Source organism: Magallana gigas, chromosome 3 (genome assembly GCF_963853765.1).
Source record: "Magallana gigas chromosome 3, xbMagGiga1.1, whole genome shotgun sequence".
NCBI lineage: Eukaryota > Metazoa > Mollusca > Bivalvia > Ostreida > Ostreidae > Magallana > Magallana gigas.
Genome location: NC_088855.1, coordinates 19,360,917 through 19,384,066, shown reverse-complemented (window position 1 = coordinate 19,384,066; position 23,150 = coordinate 19,360,917). Strand labels below are relative to the sequence as shown.

The window sequence follows — 23,150 nt, the reverse complement described above, 5'->3', positions numbered from 1 at the left end:
AATTTCAGGGTTTTGTTTCATTATTTATTCAGTCAAATTTGATTTTATGTTTTTAAAAATTATTTGCAGTGGTTCAAAATACAAGAAACTGCTTATTTTAATGTATTAATGACCTCTGCTGAAAGACCCTCATATATCTGTTTAAAATTTGGACCCCATTGTGACCCTCATTTATGGATTGTAACAGATAACAAATCATTAGAAAAACTCACTTGAGTCTTTGTTTCATATTCAAAGATTAACGAAAAAGATAGACAAAAAAAAAAAAAATTAGAAGATTATCAACATTTGATCACAAAAATATTTATTCAAGCCGACTGTTGCATAAATGTTCTGTGATAAAATCTATGTGTACAGTATTTAACATACAAAACATCATAACAGTAAATTATAATATATAGCACCAAGAACACCAACTAGCTTTCAACCACTTGACAACAAAATATCGATAAGTACATGTACCACTTAAAATAGGTGTGTATATCTAAGAAAAAAAACCTTGGGGAAAGAGTGCAGTAAATCCAACGCGATTATACAGATAATATACCATTTGACCAGCTATTTTTGAGAGTGCAAATTTTGGCATATTGAGTACAAAAATAGGAATATTTAATTTTTGCTATATCTCATTTCAAGCGATTTCTGAATTGATGACTATAAGATAAAAAAAAAATCAAACTTTTTTTTTGTGATTGAAATTGTTGTGTTTGAATGATATTGCAAAATTTAGCAAAACATACCCCCCCCCCCCCCCCCCCCCCCGAAATCCAATTGTTTTGTACATGTATTTTAATATTTTATTTATCGTATGATTTTGGAATTGATAAATGAACATGTATTTCAAGTGATATAATATCAAAAATTGAGTTCTTTCCTGTCCATGGAAAGTTGACAAAACTAGAAACTATTGCATAATCAACAAATTAGGCATTAATACCTTATGTAAGAAATGGATGAAGATCAGAATAGGGGGAAGTCTTACAATTATATACCAAAAAAAATATTTATAGAAAAAAAGTTTGATTTATAATTCCTTTTAGCTATGTTGTTAAGTCAATATTATGTATTGTGATTGAAGAGAGATACTGCAGCTATAATAAGGCCATTGCAAGTTTTTTCTTTGTTTAGCATCCACCCAAAACTCAAAAACTAGTATCTTTCTATCAGGAAAAAAAACCACAAACCTTAGAAAAAAAACACAACTTTAAAGGTTCAACAAAATAAAATTTGTTATATATTTTGAAGTATTTTCTTCACTTTTTAACAAAAATAACAAATACCTACTATATGATTTCCATTTTTAATGTTGTTATATTTGATTTCTGATCCGGATTTAAAAATGAGATCCTGAGCCCGACATATGAAAAAGCGATCTAATCTTATGAACAACAATTGTGGGTTTTGTTTTTTTTTTAAATTTTTACATCTCAAAACCAATCCGTCCGCGGAAGCTAAACATAGAAAAAACTTGGAATGGCCTAATCCTCTTATGAAGATTCTAGCTACCATGGTGACTTTCTTCTAATTATCTCATAAATACCTTACGCAACATTGATAAAATCCTTGAGTATTTCAAACTAATGAATCCTATTTGTTAAAAACATATGCGAATCTTCCGCCAAGTTTTAGAATAAGAGATACTTTACACAGTCCTCCACTAATTAACCCTTTGATAATACCCTGAAAATTTTTTTAAGGATGTTGATTAAGTGGAAAATTCTGATCCCTACTGTAAGGGTTAATAAGGCCAGTGAGTACCAGTATGTCTCAATTCTATGAGGTTCAAATCATGTACCCTCTAATATTTGCAATTTTCACCCCAAACCATCTATGATTTTAAGTGTTCAAATATCATTTTTTTTTTAAGTGAACAAGATTGATCAAATTCTTTAAAGATGTCCATTCTTCAACATTGTAAGAAAAAATTAAAATCTCGGAGGGTTTTTTCCCTTTCAAATAAATTTTATGTCATCTTGGAGAATCCTTTTTCAGTTTTCACAGATATTTTCGTTCAAGAAATAGACCATCTGGGATGGATTATACATTGACTTTTGATCTAATTGTGAAAGGACAGGACCACAAACAATAAAACCTCTATCCTAAGATACACTACCTGTGAAGGAATGCCAAGAGATTGCACTTAATCATCTTCAAGATGGTAGCTTTCATAATTTTAAAAATCCATTTAACATTTGTGACATGCATATTATATAACTTCAACTATACATTTAAACAGTATGTATATAATTTATATACATGCAATATACACAAATTGCAGTTTGAACATGTTTTCATAATTGTAACATATATTTTAAAATCACTGATCTTTACAAATCCAAATTAAAAAAAAAAATCTTGCAATACACTTAAAAAAATCCGGTAAACATTTTTGCAAATTTAAGGTCAAAAATAAAAAACACCAATATCAATTTCTTTTGCATGTTTTTACACTCTATAAAAACAAAAGATGAATGTTCAATAATATCAATCTAATGAACTATCAATTTATGTTTAATGGAAGGCAAGATTTTGAAAAAAAAATTCTTATCTAAACATTGATATTGACTTGGTTGGGATGGGGGGGGGGGAGACAATAAAAAATGATTTCTTGGTAGCATCTACAGAAATTTTGTTTCTTCCTTTTATGAAAAACAATAATTATGATTAAAATAAATTTTTTGTTTTAACAGGATCAATTCCAAGTCTACCAATAGCAATTTTTCTTAAATTTCATCCTTTCATTTCAAGTTAAAATTCTTGTAAATATTATTATAGAATTTTACTCTATTGAAAGGTCACCCTGAGGTATAAGACTCTGTATGAACCTGATGTTGTTACATCTAGTACAACATGTCTTAGAGGAGCGTGAGTGATTTAAATTAATTAACAAGCAAGTCCTATTTCAGTTGAATTAAAGAGTACTCTTTCTTATAGAAACAATCCCAAATAAATATGTTATGAATGATATCAAACAGTAATTAACACTTGATCAGACTAATTAGATGTTGTTTTTGAGTACCTCAAGTTCATTTATTTATCTCAGTACCTACATGTACCCTGAGACTACAGCAGGAAGTGAACCTGTTAATTGGTGAATATGAAAATTGCTCCCTATTTCTTAATTGTATCAAATGTCAAAATGTTTTCGATCTAACCATGCACATGCAACTCTCACGATTACCCTTCTTTAAGAGATGCAAGGTTTAAATATTCAGTATTCAAAAAGATGCAGAAGTCTATGAAAAACGTACCAAAGACACCCCGAGTATAAATTTTCATAATACCATACAAGTACATATATTGACTAATTTCCGTTTACTGCATTTCCTTTTACTATTACATGTTTTCGCTTTATGATCATTTGTTTAATTAAAAGCAAAAAATTTTAATTTGCCTTGACACTTACATGTTGCCAAATTATTACAGGGGAAGTAAATTTCAGATAATATCTCAGATGCCTAAAATTTTTAATATACCATATATAGATTACTTTGGAATCATTTAAATTCTTTGAGGCAAACTTTCAATATATCTAAGGTTGATTGGAATTAAATGCTATTTCATGGATTTCCTTTGGTATATACTAGTAATATACACAAACTTTGTTTCATAATTTGTTGAGAATATTGAATCATGGGTAATAGTTGTAAGGTATATAGCCACAAATTAAATCCATGGAAATTTGGCCCCCCCCAAAATATCAATAATTTTACAGTAATCAGAATAACGCAATAATTAAATAATTTTTTGGAATATTAATCACTTCCGTCCATTTGTCAACGCTTTTAGTGAAGGCGGTCGTTGTCCGTTACTTTTACTTATGTCGTCCTTAAGAGTTGGTAGACTGCTGGACCCTTTTGCTTTTTGTCGTAAATCGTCATTTTCATGCTTCACTGTATTCAGTTCCCTCTTCAGCTGAACGAAATCCTTGAACGACTTCTGCTGGCTATCAGCTGCGTACTGTTTTCTTAATTTTTCTAATTCCTTCCACACTTTCTGATATTCCTCGTACAGTTTTTGCTTCGACAATGCCGTCTGAACCAATTGTTCTTTGGAAGTCTCCACTTCGTTTCGGAGTTGTTTGATCACTTTTTCATAATTCCTTTCTCTTTCACTGGCAATCCCTCTCTCTGCCTGCATTTGATTGATTTTAATTTTAAGGTTTTCAATGAGTTTGACTTTGTCTTCCTCCATCTTGTTTTCACCAACCTCTCGCTCCAGACTTTTAACACGGTAGTTTAATTCTGTATTCTTTTGCACTAATTCTTGAATTTCTTGTTTCAGTTCTCTATTTTTCCTGGCTAACTGCTCCGTTTCACTTTGATTTATAAGATGATGGTTCTTTTGTTCCAACGCCTCAATTGCTTCTTTCAGAGTTTCATTCTCAGTTCGCAGCTCTCTAGATACCATTGATTCTTGATCCAGTTTCATTTGTAGGATCTAAAAATATAAAGGTCTGATAAACCACCAAGTACCGGTAAGCAACAATGTGTAAAAAAAATGTTAACTTATATCATGAGTAAACGTAATATGTCATTCCATACACAAACAAGGGTAGACTTTATAGTCTGTTTGGACATTATTGAAACCAAAAATTAAATAACGTTATATAATAAAATACTAGATAAATTGTTTGACTTGGTACATAAACAAGTTGATGGTCCTGGGCAGATGTATACACGGAAAATAGAAAACTGAAATTACTACATGTACTTACAAAATCCCAGTAAACCTACAGTTAATGATAAAAGAAATCAAAATATATAATATTTTATCATAATTAGTTAAAGTTTTGGTTAGAACCACATACGTTCACTTTTTCATCAGAATCGGACAATTTGTTCAGTTTACTAAGGAGTTCTCTGTTTGTTTTCTCCAATTCTTGAATCCGTGCTTTCAGCTGTAAAGAAAAAGATATATAGCTTTAAACCTAACTGAAAGTACAATATTCTTCTGGAAGGGATGAATATTAGAACATATAATATTCTTAACACTAAATAAATGCATTAGAGAGGGCCTTGAAGTGTTTGCTGAAATTGCAGGGCTCACAGTAGTTTATGACTGAGGTGATGATTGAAAGGCTTTTAATTTGTCCCAATTCAAAACAAAGGTAATCAAAGATTACAAAGCCCACGGAGGCGAGGCATCACCTGTATGTGGCCACCAACATCATCATCATTATACATGTATATCGGAATTACCAGGTTATACAGTGGAAATATATACATAGTCAAACTTCATTATCTCGAACTAGATGCATGGGGCTGTTGAAAAACTTCGAGATATCCAAGAATTCAAGATATCGAGTGTAAAATGCTTAAAAAATAGGTGGTTGGGACTTAAAAATCACTTCGACATATCCATTGTATTCGAGATATCGGTGTTTGAGATATCGCAGTTCAACTGTATTCGATATGATATAGTTAAAAAAAATATAAAATATCATATTAATTTATAATATTTAAAATATGTTATTTTTAATTTCATATCACATGTTTATTATATCACGTGATTTAAAAATATTTAATATGAAATAATAAAAAAAAATATCATATCTTATGTAATGATTTAAAAAATTTATACCATAAAATTTGTATCATATCTTGATTCAAAATCAAATGGTATATTAAAAATTAATAGGTATGAAACAATGTCATATTTTATAACATGTATTTTAATGTTGGATTGTATCAAATGTTCAAAGCGACAAAAAAAGACATTATACGTACATTCATGTATCATTTGATATAATTTGAATTTATATCGTTTGATATTGTATTGCATCTCAAATTGTATTATAAAATTTATTATAATGAATGATAATTAGTAATGAAATCATATAATTTATTGCATCAAATAATAGGGTATTATATTGTATCATACCCATATGACAATGTTTTATTATACAATATGCATATAGCCTTTTGATGAGGTCAAAGTCCGAGGTTGATATACTCTCACCAGGTCTATAAAACCATGTATTGACCGATATCAAAAGGCTTTAATTGTTTTATTATAATAAATCAAACACTATCATTCTCTTCAATCTCTTCTAGAGTATAACTGCCAAATATTTTGTTTATAATGTATGGACGTTCAGTTCGCTTTTATGATGTCACAATGTTGCACGATCACGTGACAGCAGGATTCAATATCGTACAAATTAATGTACATGAATTAAATGATACAACATATACCGGTACATGTAATTATGATTATTTTATAATGTGATACAAAATCATATTCACGGAAGCAATATCATATATAGGAATCATTTCATAAAACATTGTTCGATCTCATAGTATACAATTATTTAATGCTTGAGCAGTCGATAGACCCGAATATTTTTCCCGAGGTGCAGGGAACAGCTCAGTATGATCTATTGCCCGAGGCCAACGGCCGAGGGCAATAGATCATACTGAGCTGTTCTCTGCACCAAGGGAAAAAACTTCGGGTCTATTGACTGTTCAAGCATTAAATAATTGTTTTATTACCTAATTCCGTTTTTAGTATTTTGTGTTTACAATTATAAATTACAGATCGAAGGTTTTCATATCATGAAGAACAATTGTAAAATAAACATAATAAAGTTATCTTTTAATCTTATAGAAGTTTCACTTTTTCTAAAATACGTTGCCGGTCCAATAGATCGCAGTCTATTGACCGGCGGTCCAATAGATCACAGTCTATTGACCGGCGGTCTAATAGATCGCAGTCTATTGACCGGCAGTTCAATAGATCACTTGCAAATCTGAATACACATACAAAATAGACAAAAATATTTAATTTGTAATAAAACAACAAAATCCCTTTGATTAGGTAATAATTTATAATATAATCACCGATGCAATATCATAGGAATCCAAATAGGTATCAGATGACAATATAATATTATTAAATATACATCAATCACATTTATTTGAGGAATGAAGGACCAGTAGTTGAAATAACATTGAGAAAATCAAGACCAGGATTTGCATCCAAAGTCTAGCTAAACCATCAACCACTAGCTAAACCATCAACCACTAGCTAAACCATCAACCACTCAAGGCTGTTGTTTTGCATGGTTGCATAATTGTTCTTTTTTCGTGTGTGTGGATTTTTTTTTGTCTGTTTGTTTGTTTACTTTTAAGGGGGGTTGTTTTGTTTTTGTTTGTGTTTTTTTTTTTTTGGGGGGGGGGGGAGAGGGGTAGGGGTGTTGTTATTTTAGAATATTCACATTATAATACACATAACATCTCTTGGTTTTTCCAACTGAGTCAGGATTCTATACCAATAACAATATGTTATTGTACGTCATATGAAATATGTAAACATAATTATAAGAAATTAATTGCTCATCAACAAATACCTAAAAGATCAAAATAATTCATTAATTCCGAGAAATATGATTCAATATTTATTTACTTATTTCCTCCCAAACCCAAACAAATTTTTATGAGGACCGCCAACTCGGAGTTAAAATGACGTAATATCAAGGGATTATATTTGTGTTGGTTGCACTGCATGCCTTTCCTTGAACTTTATCAATTCATTATAAAGCATCATTTGATGTTTATAAAAACAACTTAAACAATACTGTGGTTTCATCAATATTTGTTAAACACCAATTTTCGTGGATTTCGTTTTTAAGTTGATCCACGAAATTAAATGTTCATTGAAGTGCAATTTCTATTAACATTTTGTATTGATGGGGTCATTGGCCACGAATTTACATATCCTTGAAACTGTGATTTTCACTTTAGCCACGAAAATTGACTACCGGTATTAATGAAACCACAGTACAGTAATAAATTTAAAAAAATATTTAGTCATGACTTGATGTTTTTATTATACGTATACAGATTTTTAAAAGAAAATGTCGTCATTTATAGTAAATTAAATGTGTCCAAATTTAAGTCATGATACACCTTTTGATTGTGAGCAAGCTTAGATTATTAACAAATACTGGTAAAAGTATGCATGAGCCTAGATTGGTTTTCTTCTTATGATTATGGACTATAAAAGAGACCTTTCTGCACTTTGGAAAGTTGGTGGACAACAAACGAATAAATGTGTCTGGTTCGGCAGCCTGCAGGCTTAGAGATGTTTCACTGTATTAGGAAAATAAATTGATATTCGCTTCTCATTTCCCTTTATGGGCATCCTGGATACTTGTTTTCTAATGACAAAACTAAAGAAATATGTCACCAGTGCAAAGTTTCCTTTTATTTATTAAAAACATGACCTCTTTGGGATTACGTCATAACTAAAGGAAAAGAACCGGATATTTACAACCAAAATGTACATCAACTTTCCGTAGGAGGTATTTTTAAGGATAGCAGTTACATAATAAATATACTGTTAATTGTTCTGTTAATCTGACAGCACAGTTTTTCCAGACTGATGATATTTTAGGTAATCTGAGTCAACTGGTCTTCATCCGTTGTTGTGCATCTTCCGTAGTGCGTAATATGTCGGAAATTTTACATGGTAATTTAATTCTTCTTGAAAACTACAAGGCCAGTTATTTCCATTTTTGGTTTAAAGCATCTCTAGGACAAGAGGATTATACATTGTTAAATTTATGACCATACCACCCCAGGGCCTCATTGGCAGGGTCAAATAAACCAAAAAGGGGCAAAATTTTCAAAAATCCTCCTCTCTACTCCCACACAATTGTTGGAAAATCTAAATGCATGATTATGATGTCCATAAAGCCCTCTACCAAAATTATGAAATTCATGGCCCCTGGGTCAGGGGTTCAGGCCCTAGGGCAGGGCTAATATGGCCATAAAGTGAAAATGTATTCATTATATCTTAATTTATCTTCTTCTTTCTATTAACAGCAGGGAGAGATAAACTGAATGCATAAATTTGATGTTCATGAAGCCTTTCACCAAAAATGTGAAGTACATGGTCCCTGTGTAGGGGGTTCAGGCCCTAGGGCGGGGCCAATATATAATGAAGATATATAAAATTTTAGAATATTTTATTCTCTCGAGTCTATCTATATATACAGCCAGAGGGGATTAACTAATTAAATAAATCTGATCATCATGAAGCCCTCACCAAATTTGTGAAGTTCACTGCCCCTGTGTCAGTTGTTAAAACCCTAGTGGGGGGCTAATATGAACATATAGCGAAAATGTATTTAATTTTAGACTGACCATATAGCGAAAATATATTCAATTTTAGACTATCTTCTTATCTTCATTCATAGCAGAGGAAGATAAACTGAATGCAGTTATGATATCCATAAACCTCTCTACCTAAATTGTGAAATTCAAGGCCCCTGAGTTAGGGGTTCACGACCTTTAGGTATGGTCAATATGGCCACATAGTAAAATGAATTGAATTGAATAATATTTTCTTTTCTTGTTCTACATTTATATTTTTAGGAAAAAACTTTTGTAGTAAACAGGAAAAGGAATAATAGTTAGTTTAATTATCACATACAAGTGTGTTTATGAGAACATTGTGTAGTAGTGTTAATTTGTTCAATTAGGGTTTTCCGACTTTCGGTCAAAAAGACCTATTGTTATTCTGATGTTTAATTATTATTATTCTTATTCTCGACAGAATTTTCGTCAACAATTTTTTGAAAACGGTAAGGAATATTTAAACAATTATGGAAAAGTCTTGTAGCAATTCTAATTTCTATATGACACACATATGTAAAATAAGATGTATCTTGTCTAGCTGTACAAAATCTTAAACATAGGCATTTCTCTATATCTTACCGTTTTTTAGATATTAGGGCTCACACTTGAGAGAAGGGGGATGAAAAAAAAAATAATAAAAAAAATATTAGGAATTTTGTAAGACTCCTAAACATTGTTTAGATAGAAGTATTTAACATAAATTCCAAATTTCAATAAAAAAAAATATTCAGTACTTCCGGTTTTATGAAAATGAGTCAATGAAAATTGTCTATGGGAGTTTCAGTGTTAAAGGGACATGGTCATGATTTTGGTCAAAAATTACTTTTACGATTTTAATGCATACAATGCTTCAGTAAGGCATTTTAATTAGCAACCAAAATTTAAGTGTCATTTGTCGAGTTATAAGCGAGTTACAGACCTTACAATTTTTTGCTATGTAAATAAATCTTTTGTTTTCATTTTGAATGTTAAAGTAAATTTAAAATTCCAATTTTAGACCTACAAGAATAGAATTCCTGGGTCCCCCGCCGGTCAAGCAGTATACTAGTATCGAGTCTATTGACCAAGGCTGATTTAGGAACTTGACCAAGGTATTAGTGGTATAAACATTTGGTATAAATTTAATGAAAATCCGTCAAAATTTGTAGGCATGAGAGCGCTTACAAGGTCAATTTTTGGATAAAACGGAGTCATTATTGGGGTCAAAGTCCCATAACTCCAACAAAAAGTATCGACCAATGCTGATTTTCGAACTTTACTAAAGTATTAGTGGTATAAACATTTGGTATAAATTTAATGAAAATCCGTCAAAATTTGTAGGCATGAGAGCGCTTACAAGGTCAATTTTTAGATAAAACGGAGTCATTATTGTGGTCAAAGTCCCATAACTCCAACAAAAAGTATCGACCAATGCTGATTTTCGAACTTCACCAAAGTATTAGTGGTATAAACATTTGGTATAAATTTAATGAAAATTTGTAGGCATGAGAGCGCTTACAAGGTCATTTTTTGGATAAAACGGAGTCATTATTGTGGTCAAAGTCCCATAACTCCAACAAAAAGTATCGACCAATGCTGATTTTCAAACTTGACCAAGGTATTAGTGGTATAAACATTTGGTATGAATTTAATGAAAATCTGTCAAAATTTGTAGGCATGAGGGCGCTTACAAAAAAGTGTGACGGACGGACGCACGGACGCACGGGCGCACGGACACACGGACCCACAGACCCACGGACGGACGGACACCTGGCATTTCTATGTCCCCGCTCCGCGTTGCGGCGGGGGACAAAAATGAGTGTTTTAAATAATAGAAACTGTTTATTTATGCTTAAAATGAATAAGATAATATATAAATCTGCTTAAACATTTTTTTTTACTGGTATATTGAACCAATGTAAACAAAAAAAGGGCACTAGCCTTGTTTTCATGACAACCAGTTGTGAGCTTTGAAACTTGCGCATAACTCAACGACTGACTCTCAAACTTCACTTGATAATTAGAAATACATTCCTAAACCATTGTAAATAATAAAAAAAAAATAAAACTGAATTTGGCCAAAATCATGACCATGCCCCTTGAAATTAAAATCACACGTCGTTCGTTTTCTCAAAAGTTTTCAAGCAAATATTAGAAAATTTTATTTGAATAATAACACACACAATGTGCAGACCTGAAAAGTTTTAGGGTATACAGTTTGAAAAAATAAGGGTTATGCAGGGGTCAACGTGCAAAACAGCCCTTTAGCTGTAACATTCTTGAAACCTTGTTTCAGGTGAGCTAAAATATTTAACATTCATTCTTGTTTACTCAATAAAAAAAGGAATGGCGCCAGCAAGGGCTTTAAAAATGTACGTGACATTGTACATGCTGGATATAATGCTGAATGATGACAAGATAAATGATCATTGCCAGTAAATATCAGTATTGTATATTATTATACAGAATAAATTATAACATCATTCTTTAAAAAAATCTATACCGTAAGTTGATTGTCATTATACATATCATAAGATTCAGAGTGCAAAGCATGAAAACTAGCATTATAACCATCATCATTTCAGCATAGCAGCATACTTTGCTCTGTCAAACACATTCTTTTTTTTTTTTTTGCCAATATGCTAGCTTCCTTATATTAACCTGAAGAACAGTGAGGACATTAAACTCTGTGTGAACTTTTTTATGACATCAGACACAATGATTATCACATGCACTTATTGCTAGCATTATTGCAAACATATGAAGAGGCCCATGGGCCACATCGCTCACCTGAGGAACGATAGGTATGATAAAATCAGCTTAATGGAGTCATAATACAAACTATCTGGACAATTTACAATGATACTTGTAGATCCTGTATAAATAAAGTCCATTTTCCCCCCTAGATATTCTTATGTTTATAATCATTAGTCCCTTTTCTAACAGGAGGATTTTATAGTCATATCACATGTTGAGTATTGCAGTTCTCAAAAAGATCCTTAACAATTGTTTATATATCGGATATAAACCTACATCAAACTCTGAACCTCCTTGTGAGACCGAAGAATTGTCCTGGGGCCAAAGTCTTAACAATTATAAAGAATCATTTGGCTGATTACCGTATTTTTGGGGGCATATGCCGATGTGGGGCATAGGCCGAATTGCTCATTTTTAGACAAAATTCAAGAAAAATCCTTAGACTAGCCGAATTGGGTGATAAGCCGATTTTTAATTGATGATTACTATAGTGAAAGTATGACCGCTGATTAAGGAAGTCATCGTATGAAGTATATACTTTCAGAATATCAGAGTAATTAAAGTTATTAAATTTGCTTAACATATATACTGTAGACGTACTTTTGTCCGCGTGGTATTAATTTACGCTATGAACGCGGGCACAAGTTTTCCGCGGAATTTTTTCCCAGTGTACTTAAAGTGCATTTTGGAATTGCATTACATGAATAAGGATAATCGGATGTTACTACATTATAGAACACTTGCATATACGTGTACCCAGTGTATATTGTTTTTATCTATGCAAACTGTCAAACAATTTTGTATTGAGAATTCACATAATAAATAATTTAAATTATCTCCTAAAGATTTATATTTTCTGTAAATTTACTTGCATGAAATTTAAACTTCTCCAAGCTAGAGATAACGACACGTGTCAGACGACAAATAGCCCCAAGCGGGTCTGTCTTTCAATGACCCAATTAATTACACGCTAAGACCCGTGTTTTTACTGCAATTTTTAGATCCCTTTCTACTCTGATTTTTAATTGATAAAACTGATCAACTCATAATTTAAACGAGATGTGAATCCATAAATTGATAGTTAATAAAGATTGCCGTAAATGGTGTTTTAGACGATTTTAGCTAGCGTCGTAACATCTTGACGGCTAACTAATGACTACCGACCAGTGCACAACCGAAAATTACTGCTCACTGTGAACAGTTCTTACAATTTAAGTCCAAAGTTGAACAAATTCTAGGTAATGAAAATCGCTCAGAACTGTATTTAATAATAATTATTCAAATTATTTTTTTTTGTTCAAAGAATCCGCGTAAATTTTTACCCGCGGATTAAATTGATATTGTGATTCCGCGGAATTATGACCCCGTGGAAAAAAATACGTCTACAGTATCTAAAGCAATTTTTAAAAATACATCTGTGTTTTGTGGCTGTTTGGTCTCTCCCGAATTCGTCGGTGTATCGTTACGTATCGTAATTTTATATAGTGTAAATTTAATTGCAACACCAACCTCCAGGTTCTGTCTGGTAGAACTAAGTATAATATTTTACCAAACCTTTTATATTTTATTAATACCTTATTGCTAAATTTCATTTAATCAAGTTATACTTTGAAAGCCACTTGTAAATACGGGGTATGGCGTCCATTAGCTCAACACGTGGTTTCATATTCAAATAGAGTTATCCCCCATAATCGCTATGAATGAGAAAACGAAATACCAAACATAAAATATTTAATTTGTGTTCTTTCCATTAATTAATTAAATAGTGACTTGCCGTTATGCAGAGAAGTTGTAATGTTAAAAACACAGTTAATGCAATGAAGTGTAACGGTGTACACTACGTGTCTCCAGGCTGTGTTTGAGTCACGGGTTTCACACCTTTGTATATACACACGACTCCAGAATATCGTTATTTCATCCAACAGAAAATTAATGCATTTGATTTATTCTATACCCAAGACCAATGATTCCCACGAACGCAGACATGAGGAATTCACAAAAATTCCCTCATATTACATTCTACCCAGTTTCATTTTCTTTTTTACTACGCAAAAATAGTTTCCAGGGTTCATACACGAACGTGGTAAAAAATTCTTTTGATTGGGGTTGTAAAGAAATACCTCGTACAGTACTGTACATTTTATTACTCACGATGTCCTTACAAAAATTATCAACGGGACAACTATCGAACAATAGTTCAAACGGATGGAGAAAAAAACAACCCTCATAATAAACTGCTACAACAGTACAATGGATAAAAACAGTGGATTTTATATTTTACTGTTAAATTTTTTCAACTTTGAGTCTACGACTAGCCGATCCTGGGGGATAGGTCGGGGCTCACTCATCGTAGAAAAAAAATACCGGCCTATGCCCCGAAAAATACGGTAGTTTCTGAGAAGAAGATTTTTTAAAGATTAACTCTACATATTCCTAAATAAAACCCATTGTGGCCCCACCCTACTCCCAGGGGTGTCATTATTTTCACAACTTTGAATCTACACTACCTGAATATGCTTCCACACAAGTTTCAGATTTCCTGGCTGATTAGTTTCTGAGAAGAAGATTTTTAAAGATTTACTCTATATATTCCTATGTAAAACTTCAACCCCCCATTGTGGCCCCACCCTACCCCCGGGGGTTATAATTTTCACAACTTTGAATCTACACTACCTTAGGATGTTTCCACACAAGTTTCAGCTTTTCTGGCTGATAAGTTTCTGAGAAGAAGATGTTTAAAGATTTACTCTATATATTCCTATGTAAAACTTTGACACCCCGCCCCATTGTGGCCCCACCCTACCCCCGAAGGTCATGATTTTCACAACTTTGAATCTACACTACCTGATGATGCTTCCACACAAGTTTCAGCTTTCCTGGCTGATTAGTTTCTAAGAAGATGATTTTTAAAGATTAACTCTATATATTCTATGTAAAACTTTGATCCCCCCCCCTCCATTGTGGCCAACCCTACCCCTGGGGGTCAGGATTTTCACAACTACTTGATGATGCTTCCACACAAGTTTCAGCTTTCCTGACTGATAAGTTTCTAAGAAGATGATTTTTAAAGATTTACTATATATATTCCTATGTAAAACATCAACCCTCCATTGTGGCCCCACCCTTGGGTTCATGATTTTCACAACTTTGAATCTACACTACCTGACTTGCTTCCATCCCCTTTGCCTAAGGATGATTTGTGCCAAGTTTGGTTGAAATTTGCCCTGTAGTTCTTGAGAAGATGTTGAAAATGTGAAAAGTTTACAGACAGACAGATGGACAGACAGACGACAGACAAAATGTGATCAGAAAAGCTCACTTGAGCTTTCAGCTCAGGTGAGCTAAAAACACGATAATTTTAACAAATCAGAATGATTTGCCTTTTTCAAATGTAAATATAAGTAATAAGCAGCGATGCTAAGAAGTTCACTGGGATATGAACTTGATGGGGATGGGATTAATCTTCTGAGAATTAAAGCCCTTTGGGCTTCACAGGATTTGATTACAAGACCAACCAAGTTCATATCCCAATGAACTTTTTAAATTCCTGTTTTCCTCTTCCTATAGAGATGGATCTTTTTAAATGAGAGGTCTCTAATAATTTTGAATAATAAGAAGTTGGAACCCTATAAAAGTATGTCAGAGTTTTCTTACTTTTGCTATTTCTTCATTATTCCTCTTCTCCATATCTAATTTTTCTTCAATTGCAAACATCATCTAAAGAAAACAAACTACATTCATCAAACATACAAGAAAAAACTATTTAAATGGAAATAGATAAAAAATTTTCTTAAAAAACGACATTGAACTTTGAACTTTATGAATTATCAATATCAAAAGTCCTTTTTTTTATATTTGGTCCTATACCTGACAAAATTACAAAAAAGTTGATGAATATCTATGATAAAAAATAGTGGTTTATCTTTCAAGGGCAATAAATGTAATTAAGGGTTGTCATATCTCTATATATGTAGCCAAATTAGCCATCGTCATAAATAAAATTATAGAACGTACGTACTAGTCTGAACACTTTGGTCCTTAAGATGTACTAAAGCCAAACCTGTATATATAGGTCAATGAATTACTAGTACTGTGGAATCATTAGAATTCGAGGTGGCTCAATTTTCGTGGTATTCGTGGGTAGCCCTCACCCACGAATTTACATCCTCCACGAAAACTAATTATTAAAGATTTACTTTTCCTACTGAAACTGAAAACCGACGCATCCACGAAATTACATCCCCATGAATAAGCAAAAATCCTGCAATCCACGAAAATTGGCCCCCACGAAATTAAATGATTCCACAGTATATGACCAGAGGTGAATGAAATCCTTCAATTTAATTATATACCAACAATCTAATTAATATTATAGACTTATAAAATTGATCTTCTACAATACAAAACTTTTCAAATATATTGTGTTATATCTACAGATGAATCCAAAGAATAATTTTTCATTTTAGTACCATTTTTGTGAATGTTCTACCCTCCGGTTTGGAGACTCAACTCAATTTAACCGGTAATGGTAATTAATGCTCAGTGTTTATCTGAGGAAAGAAAGATAACTCTAACTAAATATTTCTCTTAAGAGACCCAGAACAGGTGGCATAGTTAATCAAAGAATACATACATTAGTTTGCAAATTTGAAATTTAATTTGCATATAAAACTGCAACTAGCAAGATCAAGTCCTGTTTATAGACTTATACACATGTATCTAAAAACTCTGCATCCTAAAAGTTTAAATTATATTTCATGCATTCCCCCAAAAATTAATTTGCCTATAGTCTTAAATAAAGCTTGGGCCCCTGTATAAGATTTATTTTGTTTATAGGCATTTAAAGCTGGCATTTGTCCAATTTAAAATCAAATTTTATGTACGTTGTAAAATGGTGGTTTTATTAAGTACAACTATTTGTATAATAATGGGCAATACAGTATGATTTAATGTTTCAATCATTTAATTAAGCAAAAATATATCTACATGCATATGGAATAAATGATGTTATATACAAAGTATGTTTACAAAACAAACTGACGTATGTAACAGGGTTAAGCATAATTTCACCCTTTACAAAGATTTTCTCCGATGTCGAGGCAGGTATGATTGTAATATGACTTAAATTGGTACTGGAATTGAGATACTAGTATTTAAATTCAAATTTTCATTTTCATTTTCTTGGATCGTACCTCATTCTTGTGTTTCTCTGCCATCATGGCGTTGATCTCGTCAGCTCTCTTCAGGTATTGTTCCTGTATCTTTTTTATCCGTTCCTGACTTTCCTCAGCCAAAGCATGTAACTCGGCACATTTTAAAGTCTTCAGCTAACAAGTATAATAAGGTATTACAGTTTGCATTTACTTCGATGTTGCAGTGTAAACCAACACTCATCTTATAAATATTAATTTCTTATGTGGCATTAATCCATATACATGTATTGAGATTGGTGACATTTTCCATCCCATATATACCAGGTAATTGATATACATGTAAAAGATCATAAATATGATCCAATGGCCACACTATATTGAGTTGATCCACAAATATCAATTGAATGTCCTTTAAAGTGCAATATCAAATGACATATTGTATTGATAGAATCATGGACCATGAATTTACAAATCTTCACTATTAAAATCCATGGAAATTGACGCCTACAAATATTAAGGAAACCACAGTATTCTTAAGCTTATAGTCAATATTACTTTTTGTGTCTTTGGTTCATAACACTTGACATGGATCCTAAAAACCAAACATTGACCAACGTATATACATAGTCCAAAATAGTTATATTATATATAATCGCTATAGTTGCAGCCCAGTTAAAATAAATGTAAATTTTAACGATGTCACCAGTTGATTTAACTGGTGACATCGTTAAAATTTAACTACACACTGAAAAAGAGAGGCTGATCTCTCTAGCTGTCTGTCAAATTATGACAATGTCTGCCTCCCTAATAACACACTAAGTGAACAGACGGTCGACATTCAATAGCAGTTTCTTAACAATGAAAAATAAATCTTTAGCTGAACAGAATATGATTGAAGAATATTTTGTTCTAAATAATTTTTAAGCATGAGGCATTTTACTAACTGGCATTTTGTCTCTATAATATCTGTTTTAGCAAGTGTATTAGTTGTGCGATACAATATTCTGCTGACGTGCTTTCGCACATCGTTATCAGAAATGGACAAATGTTACAAGGTGTACTTTGAGCCAAAGAAATTTACAACAATTTTTATCACATACAATTTTTTCTATTATAGTCTGACTCCAGTTATCATTTTTGTCACTTTTAGCCATGAATTTTGAAAAAGTTGTATAGCACACAAGTCATTTGAAATCAATCTAAGGGAAAAAAGTTTTTTCTTTGAGTCATTTCATCTTTAACCAAGGGAAATTGAAATGAGTAAAAACATTATCATTTGGGTACTTTCTTGTTGTTTTCAAAATTCTTGAACGAAGACTTTTTAATTTAGACTATTTCTTCGACCTGATGGGCTAAAGGGGCCCTAGGGAAAATCTTCGGTTGTTTTTTTATTTATTAACATTTAAATGAATATATCACTGGAACCCTAAAGTATTGATAAATATCAAATAATAAAGAAAAATGTGAATGAGGATATCTATATATTGGGACAGAGTACTGCATACTATACATACAGGGGTCTGCATGATATAGTTTGAGTGTTCAGATTGAATCATATACTGGTTTCCTATCATATCGCGAGTTCTACGGTAATGCGGTATTTCTGTTTACGAATAGTTGCACGCGCTGAAATTGACATTTGACGTCGGAATATTTTTAGAATAGTAAACAGAGGCACGCTGAACATCACAGAGGAATATAATAGAGGAAACTCACCAAAACATTAGTTTCTAGAAATATTTAAGTATTGATATATTTTTCGACAAAATGATTTAACTATACCGCGATATCATAGGACGGGCTCATTCTATTTTTTGTAATTTGACAGCATTTGCAAAAGTACACTTTAATAACTGTTTATAATTTGAAAATGTTTTCAACATAAATATTTTAAAGTAACATAGTATATCATCACTCAAAGTACCTCATAGTCTTCAATTTTCTGCTTCAGCAATTTATTCTCTTCTGCTATTTCTTTCACAAAGCCGAGGGTTTCGATGTGTTTCTTCGTGAGTCTCTCATCCTGATCATGCATGTTTTCCCTTGGAATACGATTTGAACTGTAACAATTCTGCATTTTGAATTTATGTTCCGTAAAATGAAACCACGTTAAAAATGCATTGCCTAGCAGCTGTCAACATTGAGGACGAAGTGCAACTTCCGCTTATGATATGAGAGTTTATATATAGTTCCAATAAAAGCATAATGATAGCACAAATAGAGTTTCTTTCTGTACTTATTTTTCAAAAACATGGATTAATGTGCATTTCTTCTATAATACAACAAAAAATGATATATTTACACATGTAATACAGTGCGCAATGATTTCAAAGATAAACCGGAAGTGGATCCTGCTTTCATTATCCAGAAAAAGTTGACGAGTCACCGGCGCGGCGTGAAGACTGAATAATTACAAACAATTTCCACAATGCCTGTCACAGATCCGAACAAAATTACTAAAGTAGTCGTTCACCCATTAGTTCTTCTGAGTGTGGTCGACCATTTTAATCGAATGGGAAAGGTTGGAAACGCAAAACGAGTGGTCGGTGTATTGTTAGGATCAAACAGACAAGGAATTTTGGATGTTTCAAATAGTTTTGCAGGTTGCTATTTTGTAGACCTTATTGATTATTACCAAACGTATTGTTTAGGAGACAAGGGATGTTAGTAACAATTTACACGAGTTTTATCTAACACCCAGGAAATGTTTTTTAAACATATTTTACAGAGGAATTTCGAACGAAGCAAGAAGTTAAATATACATAGTCATTGGTACGATTCTGTTGAGATTTAAAATGTTGTGCAGCTGTTTGATCTGCCAATCATCTTGAATTACGTATATATATGCACCAATTGCCATATTGGCTCACAATAGCCTTTTCAAGATATCATATGTACAATACAGACCGAACACCAGTAGGAACCTCTGAAAAATCTTTGCTTTATGTCTGCTCTGCATTGGCTATCAGGGGTATGCAATTAACATCGCCCAATGCCTGGGGCAACAATTTTAGAGGTCGTGCTTATGCCTATAGTGATTTACTTGTTCCTTACGACGTTATGTCTTCTTTCAGTACCCTTCGATGAAGATGATAAAGACAAAACAGTCTGGTTTTTGGATCATGACTACCTAGAGAGCATGTATAGCATGTTCAAGAAAGTTAATGGTTAGTATACTTGTGCCTTGTGAAAAATTGTCATCTATTATTATTATACATAAAATAGTAATTTGTAAGAAGAAAATTCAGCATTATATGCCACAGATGCTTATGGACAGGATCTTGCTCTAACCCCCCCCCCCCCTTCTTTTTAAAATCATATTTCTGTTATTTTTCAGCATAAGACATATATAAGGGGATGTTAACATTAATAAAATAAACAATTTGGAAAAAAAGGAGGGAGGGGTTAGTGCACGTTCCTATCCACAATCACCTGTGTAATATGCATATAAAATACACTGATGATATACCAGTATGTAAATTACATATAAAACATGTATGTTCTGAAATGAAAGGGGATGGTAGGGGGTAAGCAAGCTCTTCACAATAGTGAAAAAAAAGTAATTAAACACAACCACATTTTTAAATTAAAAGGTGAGTAACGGCAAAAAGAAACGACATATAATATAACAAAAAATTTAACAGCACCTTATATTCTTCAGCTCGTGAGCGAATTGTGGGATGGTATCACACAGGCCCCAAGCTTCACCAAAATGATGTTGCTATCAATGAACTCCTCAGGAAATATTGTCCAAACTCTGTATGTATCTTCAGTTTTGACTAAAAAAATTTTTTTTAAATTTAAGGATTAAGGTCATAAGCAAAGTTTCTGCAAAAAAAATATGAAAAATATTTTCCAAACTTAAAACACAATGAAAAGATGTGGAGTACAGTTTATTGAACCTTTCATAGATATTTACTCTTATTTATAAAAATGGTAACTTTGCAGGTTTTGGTGGTCATCGATGCAAAACCAAAAGACCTTGGACTGCCCACAGAAGCCTACATAGCAGTGGAAGAAGTGCATGATGTGAGCCTTGTTCAATATTACATACAATGCAGATGATTATATAAAGTTAAACTAAGGGTTTATTATGTTATATCAAGTGTTGATATGAATACTGTATACAGGGATATTTTCGCCTCATGTAATTTTGGCCCTTCTACACTTGCAAACAGTTTCAATGTCTTGAATTTGCCCAGACATAATTTGATGCATTGAATTCTCCCAGTTTTAAATTCGCCCGCTGACAACGAGGATAAAAGGGGCGAAAATAAAATGCGAGCTAATATTTCCCTGTATACAGTAGATGTTGCTTCAGTCTGTCTCTTGTTTCCAGTCCATTCAAAACATTGTTAGGGTAGAGTGAATAAAGTAACATCAAGGGATTTAGGACAACACTCGTTTGGAATCCCCATTCGATAAATTTTTCATTTCTTTTGTGAGATTATTTTATCCCACTGTATTGCAGGATGGCACACCCACCACAAAAACTTTTGACCATGTCCCCAGCGAGATCGGAGCAGAAGAGGCTGAGGAGGTTGGAGTGGAACATCTATTGAGGTAAGGAAAGAATGTTGTAAACTCATGATCAATTTTTTCTTCTTCATTAATACATGTATATTTGAGAAACAATTTTCAAGGATATAGTGAAGTTCACAAATTTAATGATCCATGAATTTGTATACAATAGCCTTACCAATAAGATACTTTGTCGTGTTTATCACTTTATAAAGAATTTAATTTTGTGGATTGACAACAAAATCCATGATTAAAACGGTGTCTGGTCTTTTTCTTCAATAATAGCGCAAAAATAAAAAATGATGCCCTCCTTGTTGTTTTTTTTAAATCAGGATGTGTTATATATTTGTTTTAGCTCTATTATTGATAACACTTCAGTAGTATATCTGTTTAAGTTGCTGTTGTTACCCTCATTATTAATTGTCCACAGGGACATTAAGGATACAACAGTAGGATCTCTCTCACAGCGGATCACAAACCAGCTGATGGGTCTGAAAGGTCTCCACGCCCACGTCAACGACATCAACAGCTATCTACAGAAAGTGACGTCTAAACAGCTCCCTGTCAACCACCAGATCATCTATCAACTGCAAGACGTGTTCAACCTCCTCCCCGACGTTAACCTCCAGGACTTTGTGAAATCAGTGTACGTGAAAACCAATGATCAAATGCTGGTTGTGTACTTGGCTTCTCTTATTCGATCGATCATCGCACTACATAATCTCATCAGTAATAAGATTCAGAATCGGGACGCAGAGAAAAACGAGGGTAAAGACGTAGTGAAGGAAAAGAAGAAAGAGACAAAGGAAGCAGAAAAGAAAGACGGAGAGAAGGAATCTGATAAAAAAGAGACAGCGAAAACTGCTAAGAAATAGAAGACAGTGATTTCGAACGCAAATTAAACATTACACTACAAACTGTGAAATTTGAATCTTAAGATTCCCAAAAACAAAGAACTTGAGATTTAGCTAATATTTTCAATTTGTTATTGGAGACCCTTAAAATTTGCTCTCCAATAGAAAGTTGAGGCATATGCTATAACCCCTGCACTTGCATCTGATTAAATTTTTGAAGCAGGTCCAATGTCTTAGTTATTTCTTCTGCTAACTTAACGAAGCTTGCTTACATAAGTACAGTCGCACCTGCTGTTACGGCACCTTTAATCAGTGGCCACTCGCCATGAGTGGCCAGTTTCAATCCCGCCTGTTTAGTTTTCGCAATATTTTAACTCATTTAAGCGGCCACCTGTCTGATCCCCCCAGCGGCCAGTGTTTTTAGGTTCCATGCTTTCAACATGCCTGTTTTGAAGGGCCACTTGACTTCTAACACTGACATGTGACCCTGTATCGAAAGAAGCCACACTTAGACAGCTGATAATGAGTTAATGACAAATAATTGAGTGTGTAATTTGAATTCTGCTAACATTTAATGAAATTATTGATTATAACACCTGTGGTGTTAATATCTATTTGTGTACTCAATTCATTACAAAGTTATTAAATGGTCAGCTAGTCTTGCACTTAACATGTACTGCAATTTGCCGAATATAATATATACTGGTATGCAACTTTCTTCTAAAAAGTTCCTTTGTGAGAGA

General features: G+C 32.8%; 2 protein-coding genes across 2 annotated transcripts; one reads left to right on the top strand and one right to left on the bottom strand.

The window, feature by feature from the left end:
* Nucleotides 1-748: 748 nt before the first annotated feature.
* Nucleotides 749-19,208, bottom strand: LOC105332869 (protein Hook homolog 3). The gene is made up of 5 exons (XM_034480850.2): nucleotides 18,957-19,208; nucleotides 17,072-17,206; nucleotides 15,534-15,596; nucleotides 4,811-4,900; nucleotides 749-4,440 (listed from the first exon to the last, which is right to left on the bottom strand). The coding sequence occupies exons 1-5, from the start codon at nucleotides 19,107-19,109 to the stop codon at nucleotides 3,760-3,762; spliced, it is 1,122 nt and encodes a 373-aa protein (XP_034336741.1). The 5' UTR covers nucleotides 19,110-19,208; the 3' UTR covers nucleotides 749-3,759.
* Nucleotides 19,209-19,372: 164 nt separating this feature from the next.
* Nucleotides 19,373-22,631, top strand: LOC105332852 (26S proteasome non-ATPase regulatory subunit 7). Its single transcript, XM_011435574.3, has 6 exons — nucleotides 19,373-19,635; nucleotides 20,107-20,199; nucleotides 20,694-20,791; nucleotides 20,981-21,061; nucleotides 21,504-21,595; nucleotides 21,984-22,631. Exons 1-6 carry the CDS (start codon nucleotides 19,461-19,463, stop codon nucleotides 22,426-22,428), a joined length of 984 nt encoding a protein of 327 aa, XP_011433876.2. The 5' UTR covers nucleotides 19,373-19,460; the 3' UTR covers nucleotides 22,429-22,631.
* Nucleotides 22,632-23,150: the final 519 nt, after the last annotated feature.